Below are 11,971 nucleotides of genomic sequence, written 5' to 3' on the forward strand. Positions count from 1 at the left end.
AAAAAAAATTAAACAAACTCTTATAAGAGGGTTTTCTTTTTCTTTTTTCTTTTTTCTTTTTTTTAGTTCAAGACTAGTCCAACTAGTTATATTGATCTTATCCTATATGGTGGGGTAATCCTAATCCAATAAGCGGTGACCTCTAACAACAATTCGGAACTGATTTAAAAATAGATAGGTTTATTTTTATCAGAATTGGGAATGAGCCTCATTTTCTCAAATTTATCTAACTTTTTATATTTATTAGTTTTTTTTATAATTTAAACTCAGTCCTGGAACGAACACATTTATGCAACTTCTTTTCATCTCTATTTTTTTTTTTTCGGATGTATATTTGATCAAGGTGATCCAAATCACATGTTCGGCCATTCCAAATAGGCCCATCACAGAGCTGATCCAACCAAACGATTAATTTTTTAAAGGGTGCAATTTGTATAAGGCTTTAATCTTAAATAATCAAAGTAAAACACATCTCAAACCTTATCGAAAGATGCGGATTTAGGGGCCATTTGGGTACCTATAAATCTATTACGTTGACAATCGATTACGATGAAAGATGATGACATTTCCACCTTTTGGTACACTTTATAATAAAGAAATGGAAAGAGATTACCCGAGATTTCCTAAAAAATCATGAAACACCGGTGTTAGGTGAAAAATCTATTACGCCCTCGACGGAAAATTTTTAAAAATATTTAGCGTGCTTCTCTCTGCCTTGTCCCGCCTTAACAAACTATCAACCCTCGGTCTGCTCGCTCTCTCTAAGCCCGTCCCCTCTCTCTTGAACCTTATCCCACCCTAATAAAATGTCAAACCCTCTTAGTCGGTTTGCTCCCTCAACCTCTCTAAGCCTGTTCCCTCTCTCTTCAACCCTAATAACTAGTTTGCATAAGCTGTTCCGTCTCTCTCTTGAACCTTAATAATTAGTTTGCAATATGTGTTCCATCTCTCTCTTCAACCTTAATAATTGGTTTGCAATACGTGCTTCCTTTCTCTTTAAGCCCATACTTCTTATCTGTACTTTTTTTTAAACCCCTTAACATAAGAATTACATAACACAATTATAATAAAAAGTTTCACCCAACATGAGATTAGTAAAAGCTCAATTAAAATAAAATACCTCTTTAATTTTCTCCAATACTTCAAAATTTTCTACTGCAATTACTAAACCTTCTAGTTTACTCATTAAACTTCTTTCTATTTTTTAACCTGTACCATAAAGATTTTTATAGAATTTAAAGACTTCTATAAAAAATAAATAAAAATAAGGCTTATGACAATAAAAACAAGTTATTCCAATTATATTATTCCAAGACTTATGATGTTGAAACCAAAGTCTAATCATGTTAGAAGACAAGTGATTCCATGTAAATACCAAAGGCATGCAAAATAAGTAAAAATTTGTGTGATAAAGACTATAGAATAGTACAAATTATTATTAAAAAAAATTTTGAAATGGTGATGATGTTATTATTAGAATGATGTGATTATGACTTTAATTTCGTAGAATTTTGTAACAAAAAAAGAAAGAACTGATAATTTACAGGCAAGTGCTAGTAAAACGTTGGTAATGCATTTCTCATATTTCTTCTCAACAAAGCAAAACAATAGCCATGTATACAGATAATATATTACACCAGTAACATATTTCACGAACGATATATTTTCAGGTATTCAAACGGCCCCTTAGTGTTGCAAACCCTTGTGATGGCCAGTCCCCTAGCTATAAAATTTGAAGTATAAATTAGAGGCTTTCCAAAGCCCGAATAACCTTAGGAACTTATGAGGTGCATCACACTGTACCGTTTTAAGGCTGATGCCTAATATAAATTTGACAAAATATATTATGCACTCATGGGAGCATATTGTTCATTTACTACCACATGCAAAATCTAATCTAAAAATATTTTAGGGACGTTACCTCTTTTTGTTATATTAAAACAAAAAATCAATATGCATTCTCTACTGGATTAAGAAAAATAATATCATCAATTGAATAGAAATCGTGTAATTTTGTAGAATGACATCCAAGCATTAAAAAACTCAAAACTGTAGTTTTTTTCTCTTGAATATAATCATCTAGTAACTTTTAGGTAGTTCTCAAAATTTTGGATCAAAAAATCTTCCCGAGTTCATCTTCGGCCCGAGGGAGTAAGGATACAGTATGGTGCACATGCATTCGCTCTCCGAAACTTTTTCCGTTGTTAAGACACCTTTTCCCTTCTTAAAACACAGGCGCCAACGTATAACGTGCCGACTAAGGTCCAAATCGGCAGGGTACAAATGAAATATACTTTCATATTAGGGGCGTTTTCGGAAAATTGGGGGCGATAAAAATATGCGCGCGAAACAGGCGCAGCACGTGTGAACTGCCGTTCGGCGGGTCCATGCCGCCGCCCTTGTTGACGCGTAACACCCGCTGCTCTCTCACTCTCTAACCCCACCCCCACTCCCTCTCTCTAACGCTTTCTCATCAATTCTCCCTCCTCTTCGCGCACCATGCGTCTATTTCACCTCCATTTCCGACCATTTACGTTTCTCTCTCTCTCTTCTTCACTTGTAGGAATCCAACGAGTTCTCTCTCTACTCTCCTCTCTATTTCGGACACTTGCGTCTCTCTCTCTCTCCTTCCCTCCTTGTAGTGGCAACAGGTTTTCTCTCTCTACTGTCTCTCTCTGACCTGCTGTCTGCCCACGCTTTCCCCTTTAAATTTACCATTTTCCGTTTTCTGTTTCTCTCTCTTCTTTTCTCAATCCAGTCCAACGAGTTTCGCACGTCTCTCTCTCTCTCTCTCATCGATCCAAGGAGCTTTTCCTCACCAACGTATCGTAGAATTGGGGAAAGGAAATTTTTGTAAAATTGGGGAAAGGAAATTTTCCTAAAATTGGGGAAAGGAAATTTCTGATTTGATATTTTCTAGGTCGTCTCAGATTAGAGAAGTTCACTTCCCTCTTCGCGAGCTTCATTCAATTGTGACTGGTAAGTCTCTGACTTTTTTGTTCTCTGATGCGAGTTTCTTTGGTATTTCCACTGAGAAAAATCTCTGGAAAGTGCGATTAATTAGAGCATAGAAACCCTAGATTTGTTATTTTTCGATCGATGAAAATCCGTTTTGGGCAGTGATTTTGGCTTGTTAATGAATGATGGCTTTCATCTTTTCTCCATTTTGGCTATGAAACTGCCTTCTTGTTAATAATTTATAGGGTTTCGGATTAGGATTTTCTGAGATGGAAAGGAATAGTGAGGATCAGAGAATGGAGCTTGACCTGAATCTTGAACCCCCTCCTGGTTTTGACCTAGGGCTAGGGTTAGGGTTGGATCTCCATGATTGGCCTGGAAGCTCAAACCCTGACCTGTTTTTGCAGTCCTTATACCAGTCTCGTGGATCCTCAATTCTCAGCAACATTATTCGTTCCTCTGTAGAAACTAGCGAACCAGTTATTGATCTCGATGAACCAGAGCCATTAGCAGAGCCTCTAGTGAGCTCTGAAGCTCAAGAACCACCAAGGTCTCTTCAGTATAGCAACAGATGGAGGAGGATATTGGGTCAAAGAGCTTCTCCTCTGGTTGACCTAGTCCAAACCGAAGAGATAGATAATGGATTGGGATTTGACAATGGACTAGGATTTGGTATGGAGAGGGTTGCAGAGTCGACGATGTTACCTAAAGGGGGTGGAGTGAATTTGGTTGCTGAGGCTTTAGCAGAGGAAGAAGATGAGAAAAAGGAGCAATCGAGTTCACATTTCGACTGTAACATCTGTTTAGACTTGGCTGAAGAACCAGTCGTTACCTCTTGTGGCCATTTGTTTTGCTGGCCATGCCTTTACCAATGGCTTCATGTCCATTCAAACACGAAGGAATGCCCAGTTTGTAAAGGGGAAGTTACAGAGATGAACCTAACTCCAATTTATGGACGTGGCAGCGAAAAAACCAGGAAATCTGAATCCACAAAAAAAGGTGAAACAGAAGAGGAAACAGAGCTAAACATACCTCCTCGACCCCATGCTTGTCGAATCGAGAGCTTGAGGCAGAGGCTTAGAAGGCCAGATTGGAGAATTGGGGATTTTTATAGGCTAAGAAGGAGGCATACCAGTATCGGGGAACCAGCTTTTATTGGGGGGGCTATACAAGAGGAACACAACCATGTTCTTGATGTTGTTGACAATGGGGTGGAACCATTTGGCGGAATTCATTCTCATAATGAACATATTTTGACGAGGTTTAGAATTGCACAGAGATTGCAGAGAACTCACTTAGAAAGGGATCGACTTGTAAGGCCAGTTAATTCTCGAAATTCAGGGGATTTAGGGCAAAACCCAAGAGCCCGTGCTAGGGGTATGGATGGAAATAATGGGGTTGATGGGGGCTCAGGAGGTGGCCATCGTTGGGGTGGCATTGGACTTCTCTCTTTACAAAGGCTTCAGAGAACAGAGAATGCTATGGCTATGAGAGCGAGTTTGAACTCTTTGGAAGGTGTTATCCATAGGATTGGTTCAAATGATAGGATTGGTTCAAATGATGCTAGTTCCCAACCTGGGTTCAATTTGAACAATACGCAATCTACGAGTTTGAATAATCAAGGGCCTCAGGGTAATGGAGGTTTTGAGGATCGAACTTCAGTTTCTAGCACAGCTGCAGTGATAGAGTTAGGAAGTTCAGTAATTGAACCTGGTTTGGAGCCAGAGTCTATTGGGTCTTCAGATCCTCCAAGAAGGAGAAGGATTGGGGCTTCTCATTCTATAGATGCAGATGGGGGTACCTCCCGTGCACCTAAAAGGAGAAGACTGAATTAGAATACTTCCAAACTTTGACAATGATAAAGTAAGAAGAAAAGGTTTTCAAGGATTGAACGGTAGAAAACCAGAGGTTTATGTCTTCTACCCCCTTTGAAGGAGTAGCATATGAATGTTTATGGAAGCAGGAGGCCAGACTAGAAAATATGATCAGTTTGCTTTATTTCGGCCTTCATCTGAATTTGGAATGGGGTAGACATGTTGGTCTTTCACAGGAGGAAAATTTTGCTCGTTCATGGGATACTTTTCCATCGTAACCTCTGTATCTGTAGCTGTCATATATATCTGTAGCTGTCATATATAGGAGACCGTGGTATCTCTATCATTTATTGCATACTGGATATGGATGGGCATGCTTGTCAAGTTAATATTGGCCATGCCCCTTATGAAATCAAGTATGTGTTTTTTTTGTGTTCTTTGTTTTTTCTTCTTTTCATTTTTCCTCATTTGTACACCGGTGTGCACTTTGCAGGCCTTTTCATTTGGTGCCAACCTTCATTTGATGTTGTTTACATAGAGGTTTTTATATTACTCAGTCCAGTTTTTATATTACTCGGTCCTTGTTTGCAGTCTTGGCTAGCATTGCCAGCTGACTTTTGTCGACTCTTTGTTTCTTTTTTTTCTTTCTGTTATTCTTATAGGTTTTCTTCTCACTTTAGGTATCTGTAATGCCTAAGTCACTCTTTGTATTTGTAATACATGGAGGGAAGTGCACACCATCTTATGAATAAAATGCTATGCTTTGGAACTTTCACAATCTGTGTATCGCTCTTCTGTTGCCTACCACTTTGTTTACTATACCAGTGACATGAAAACAAGCATTTTCATGATTGCACGGTCACTTCTGTCTAGATGCTTACGTGTTCCATCCAATTGTCTTGTAAGGGAGAAATGCTAGAAGAGTATCTTGAGTTTATTATCCTGTTTTCTCTCTACTTTGGTGTAGTGAATTCTTATTCTGCCAGTTGGTATTACATATTTCTGGTAAAATATATCATTCTATACGGTTGTGTACTCTTCGCTACTGAAGAGCAGGGGACACCTGGCATGCATATTGACGTAACAGCGTGCTAAATACACCCTCCACTTATTAGCTTTTTCTGTAAATATTGGATTAATTTTGATATCTTGGTTTTTTCTAATCCTTTAAATGCTGAAAGCATCTTTTACTCTATGCCTAGCTGTTCTTGCTATCTCTTGGTTTCAATTTTTTTTTGCAGGTTTATTGTAGTTCATGAGAATCAATCGTTTCTTGATATGCACGACTGCAAAGGTGTGATATCTCCTTCAAAGCTTTAGGTTTGGACAGCTTATGCTACTAGTTTTGGTATGCTGTTGCACTTTTCACTTATCATCTATCCCATCTTGCTAATGGTAATGCAGTTTTATTCGTCATCCTAATTGATTCATATAGGTATATGGGTGGTCATCCAATTCATTCGACTCATTCCCTTCGTCACGTCATTTGATTTGTCCATATCCTTCAATTGAACCAGATTTCTATTTTTGAATATTCAAACAAATTCCTTTCTATTTATTCCAATTTCCAAAACATATCAAGTAATTTATTCAGGTTACAATGGGGTTTGTGGTCTTGGTTTCTGACACTGCACTTTTCTACCATCAATTTGGCGCTTCATGGCTGAAGTGTCTCATTGTTTACAATGCATGATGAGAGGCCATTTGTACAGAATAATAATTTTTTGAAATATATGCTATTGTGTATCAATGATCAGGGTAATTAAAAAGCCGGGGGGGGCGAAGTATTTTGGGGGATGCCCTGCTTGGGACAAACCGATGCACATTAAGGTGGGTAGTGGGGAACTGGCAGCATATAGTAATTGTTAAAAAGAAATGCATGAAATATTATGAATAAATTAAATGGAGTTTAACATATATATGCTATTAAAATAATGGAAAATGTGGCTGCACCACTTTTTAACAAAAAAGAAAATGTTGCTGCACCAAAACAACCTTGTAGCCTAACCTTATTCACCATTTTTTTGAATGAAAATATTTCTTCTTCCTCCAAATAGCAATCTCCTGCAAATTAAAAAGGAAACACAGATAAAGAAAATTTAGATTTGGAGCTCTAAACACCCTCCATCTTCCCCCAAACTCATATCTGATATATCCATTTCAATGGAGGTTAGATTTAGGGGATTTGAAGTTTCTAGGAAGATTTTAATGTACTTTGGAGTTTTTGGTTGTCGTCACGCATCCAGATAGATGTTATAAGATGTGTGGCAATGTGGCTTATGTGTTTATATGGTTGCTCGGCTTCACCATATACTCACCTAATAATAACGTATAAATTTCATTTACTATGTGTCATTTAAATGATTCAGCTACTTAATTTTTTGATATTCCACTCAGCTCAGTGGGCAACTGAACCGGGAAACCCAGTTGATCCCTGAGACTGAAGTTTTAGGTGGCTGAATCAAAAATAGTGGGTGGACCAGTAAAATTGCAAGTGACCTAGCCGGACCCCTAAATTAAGACTATTTTATAATAATTGGCAAACTCATTGTATAATCTTTTTTTTTTTCTTTGATAATTATATGATCTTCATTTTTTTCTTAGGGGGCTTATTATGTAGTCTTGTTTTATTGATCCTCTGATTTCGAAGTATCATTAAATTAGTAGAAGAATCTGTTTGACCATTACTTACACTACTCGTTTGTTTTAGTTGGAAGTGAGTATGAAGCAGCACCTGAAGGTACAGCAAGATAGAGGTTATACTTAGAGAGTGACAAGGCTGTCTGACAAGAATTTAGAGGAGCAGATGTTAGAGTTCCATTTGAAAAGCTGCTTGTTGTAACACGTGCCATGCTGCTTCTCATCTTTCTTCAATCTCTCGGCTGCCTATTTACTGTAGTTAGTATGATAAACTATGTTCTTCATTTCCCTGATCCCCTTTCTTTTACCAACCTTTCTGTCACACTTCACCTACTTAGTGCCCTTTCTTGAATCCAATAAGCGAAAGAGATACTTAACCTCCTCTGTCCTTTTGAAAGAAAATTCAAGCTTCCTCCCCACCTCTCAAAATCTTCTCTTCTAACTTGTAAGTATATGAGACTCATTTCAGGCATGTTTTTTACTTGTCTAACATGGACATGGCTCAGAGATAACATTTTGACAAGACACACCACTGCAACAGCTCATGTGTGTCTGTAATGTGTCTTAAAGATTTTCCTGTCAGACATACGACTCTTGCGTGTCAAATATACCTGTGTATCATTGTACTGGACAGGCATGTCTAAATTTCTGGACACGTATTTGTGACCGTAGCACTTCTCAAATTCTGGGCCTGTGTCTAAAATACTGGATGCATATCTATGATCTGGAGATGCATATTTTATTTTTTGCAAATAATTTTTTATTAGTTAGAGAGAGGTTAAAAAATAAATTATGCATATCAACACGTAGATGCTGTGTGGACTTGTATGCACATGTGTCGGATACACCACCTTATGTGCAGCTTAATCCAAGACAACCTGCCGTGTTCTCCATGTAACATTGCTTTTTAACCTTAAGTCATTGCCTCTTGTTCATGGACTTTCAATGTCATTAGAGAGAGGGAGAAGGGGGTTGGGTGGGGTGTTCAAAGCTCATTTCAAAAGGTCGCCAAGTTCCACAAACAGGGTCTTAGGTCTACATAGCTGACAAAACCTCCACTCTCCCCTTAATAGTTGTGGTCACCTCTAAAATTATGGAGCATTTGTGACTGATAATTCCATTACCTGGTCAGACCCTGGAATCTTGATGACTCACTAGAACCCATGGACCAGCAGGGGGAGGGAGGGATTCTGCCTCATTATAGTGGATCTTCCTTTCTGGTTTTTCTGTTGCTGTTTGAGAACTACTAGTCGAAGCAGGTGCTTCTGACCTGAGAGAATTAGATCTTAGAGATAGCTCCTTAGACCTGAGATTTACAGAAATGATTACTGACTTCAGTTATTCTTATCCTTGAGTAGTTCCTTCAACATGGACTCTTAGAGAAGCTACCCTTCAACCAAGAGAGCCAAGAATTTGTCTTGAAAGACCCATAGTACTTTGTAACTTTTTGTGTAAGCATAGACAGAGATGAAAGCATCACCCCCCTGTTTATTTGCTCTTGTCCAGCGTTGTGTATTTTTTCTCCATTTATATTCTCCGAATGTATTTGGTCACTTTTGAACATCCCAACATCATATCGGCATCCTTTTATAAATTTGCATTGGTAAAATGCTTAGATGGGTGATGAGAAAATATTATTTTCATATGGAAAATATCTTTGCCTCAATTTCTATCAGGAATTGAAAAAATTTAGGACTGCCATTATCGAACGAATTCATTGTTTACTGGTAAACATTCTTAATCTGTGTGCTATCTAGGTCAATTCCATTGCCATGGCTTGAAATGATTTCATTTATGCAGGGTTTTATGTGCTAGCCGTGAAGTACTTATTTTAACATTGTGTGCCACTCCATCATAAAGTTGCACTGGTGTTCGCTAGTTTCATGTGTCGTGAGGTTTATATATCGAAGTTTGAAAGGGAACATGGTTTGCTGCACACAATGAAGACGTTAAGATTCTTTCCTGCGTTGTCAAACTTCAATATGATCATTCAATTCTTCGAAGACTTAAGTTTTCACCCTGTTATTACGTTCTTGTCAACATTTTCCTCATTTTATAGTCAACCTACTTGAATGGGCTTCATCTCATATTGACATCTACGTTGATTGTTTAATTATTGTCAAATAATTTCCATCAACAACTGTGAATTTCCCTTGCTTACATTTCAAAAAAAAAAAAAACTATGAATTTTCCTTGCTTAGAATTCCATTATTTAGAATATTCAGGTCAACTGAAAGAAATTCGTTTAGTGCACACCAGCTATTGACTGGTGAAACCCAAGCAGCCAGTGTTACAGTAACAGTGTTTGTGAACCTGAATTGGAGTCCCAGTATGTGAATTTGAGCTTGATATGTATCAACTCTCATTTGTTCTTGTAGTTTGAATTTAATTTTTGAGATGAGGTAGTTTTACTTCAGCCTTGTGCTACTTCCTTCACCGAAGTTTTACAAGGCAACCAATGGATTCAAAGGCCATTGGGATGTATCTGTAAGAATTTATGAAGGTTATGCTTTAAAAAAATTTAGGATTTTCCTCATTAACAAGGTTGGTTGGTTCCACATTTTGCCATCCAAATTACTTTGGCATATGTGTTTTCCTGTCGCATTTCACTTGTCCTAGAATGTTGTTTGTTTTGTTTTTTTTTGGCCTCGTTTTGTTTTAAATTTTAACAGTTGGTACATTGGCGGTCACACAGGTTTTGGATAGAAGCTTCTTTACTACAAACACTCACTGCCACCATAAGAACTATAAGAATGGCGGTGATTAGCTGGTGCGCATAAACAATCGATTCTCATACGTATGAAGCCAGTGTCCATGTCGCCTGGTTATCAGATTGAATTTGTTGAGTGTTTCTTCTGGGATGCATTGTACCTGTTTGTCTAGTTAATCTAGTGCTTGCTGAATCCGTCTTCCATCAATTTCAGTCTTGGCTTAGTTGGTTACATTTCGATAATTAATGCAGGCTTCTTGTTTTTTCTTCTGATTTTGAGTTCTCTTTCTAGTTTAATGGCTTTCTCGACTTAAAACTCTGTTGAACTGATACCGAGTCTCTCTCTTAGGTTTATTTTGTGTAGGAACTACTAAACACTGAGTCATTATGGTATAATTATTTGAAGAAGTATACTATTATCCAATGGAGAATTTGAACAATCATGTTGGTTTTGGGGTCATCTATGTCCGAAAGCACAGGAGAAGGTGGGGAGACGGTACAAGCCACCCGAACGGTACAATGCTACGATTTTGATATTTTTAGAAATGATAATATGGGTCTCTTGCATCAGACAATGCAACAAAACCGTCTCCTTTATATGTCTTCTCATTCTTAGACACCCATGGTAAATAGATCAATTCAAGTGAAAGCTTGTAGTTATGTTTTATTTTAATCTTTCTGTTTGATTTTATGGCAATGAGACTTGCACATGAGATGGATATCATATGGAAGAAATGAACAACATATTGCCAATAATGTATATTTAATATTTCTGTTGAATAAATATATTTTGGGGAATGGATTCAAGGAGTAGGTGGTCATGGGAGCAGGGTGTTACAACATGACGTTCTGCGTTTCATTCCTATAATCGGTTAAGGAGTCCATCTTTGCTGATTTATCGGGAAAATGTGGAATATATATTTATATTTGCCAAGTATGATCCTCTCTTATTTGCCACCAATAAAATCTGTAGTCCACTGAAATCCATTAAAAAGTATATGATAATGTGAGAGCATGTGTCTGGTTTGCATTCTGTTCTTTTTAGATGGCTAACTGAAATATGGCATGATTACAAATTGGCAACTATTTCCTGTCCTCGGATTAAAAGAGGGGAAATTGATCAAAATACCCGAGAGATGCCCTGTGTATCATTTTACACTTTTGAGACAATACTAACTCTTGATCATTTATCTTTTTTATGGGTATTTTGAAATGAAATAAAACAATAGGGATACAATGTTAAATGGTTCATCTCATATATGGGTGTTTTGATAATTTTCCCTTTAATAATGGGAACTATTTGAACACTTTCGAAAGTAATATATGAATCCTTTTGGCACCAATATGCCATTTAGGCTAAAATTAAGTAAATAAATAAATAATTTGTGTTGTCGGAAAATATTAAAAGTATTGGATAAGGTAATAAGATTCAGAACCCACCTACTTTATTTATTCACAGGCAAGTGGTGAAGTATTATTCACTTTCATTGTCAATGACCGGTAGTACTCAACTCTATTGCTCATGAATAAGTATAAACTACGATAAGAAATTGGGTATTCAACTCCACCGCTCATGAATAAATATAAACTACGATAAGAAATTTGGAGTCCGTTTGGAACAACATGCTTTTATTCACAGGACAGCGAGAAAATTATTCAAATAGATGTTGGATTTGAGTATCCAACTACTATACTCGTATGAAGTATAGTACTCAATCGATTTGCTTTGTTTTAAATTTGTAACCTAAATTTACTTAATCCAAATTCGCACGAGCTAAAACATATAATAGTATGTATATTGGAATAGCGTTTCATGGTCCGTAGTTTATACATGTTTAGAGACAATTGT

At 37.2% G+C, this 11,971-nt stretch overlaps 1 protein-coding gene and 1 long non-coding RNA gene across 3 annotated transcripts; both read left to right on the forward strand.

Annotated features, from left to right (window-relative positions):
• The first annotated feature begins 2,073 nt into the window (after positions 1-2,073).
• Positions 2,074-10,920, forward strand: LOC110007716 (uncharacterized). Of its 2 annotated transcripts, XR_016053853.1 has the most exons (3): positions 2,438-2,979; positions 6,014-6,120; positions 6,530-10,391. It is a non-coding gene; the product is annotated as an uncharacterized LOC110007716 (long non-coding RNA). The 2 variants fall into 2 exon arrangements; XR_002281825.2 differs by having other exon boundaries at positions 2,074-2,979; positions 6,014-10,920.
• LOC18439309 (uncharacterized) lies at positions 2,975-5,550 on the forward strand. Its single transcript, XM_006849477.4, has one exon. It carries the CDS (start codon positions 3,228-3,230, stop codon positions 4,791-4,793), a length of 1,566 nt encoding a protein of 521 aa, XP_006849540.1. The 5' UTR covers positions 2,975-3,227; the 3' UTR covers positions 4,794-5,550.
• Positions 10,921-11,971: the final 1,051 nt, after the last annotated feature.

This window comes from Amborella trichopoda, chromosome 4, assembly GCF_054954075.1.
Source record: "Amborella trichopoda isolate Santa Cruz 75 chromosome 4, AtrichopodaSantaCruz75HAP2 v2.0, whole genome shotgun sequence".
Taxonomy (NCBI): domain Eukaryota; kingdom Viridiplantae; phylum Streptophyta; class Magnoliopsida; order Amborellales; family Amborellaceae; genus Amborella; species Amborella trichopoda.

Bases quoted from the DNA above. Each gene is read 5' to 3' on its own strand.
- LOC18439309 (XM_006849477.4), top strand. From the start codon at position 3,228: ATGGAAAGGAATAGTGAGGATCAGAGAATGGAGCTTGACCTGAATCTT.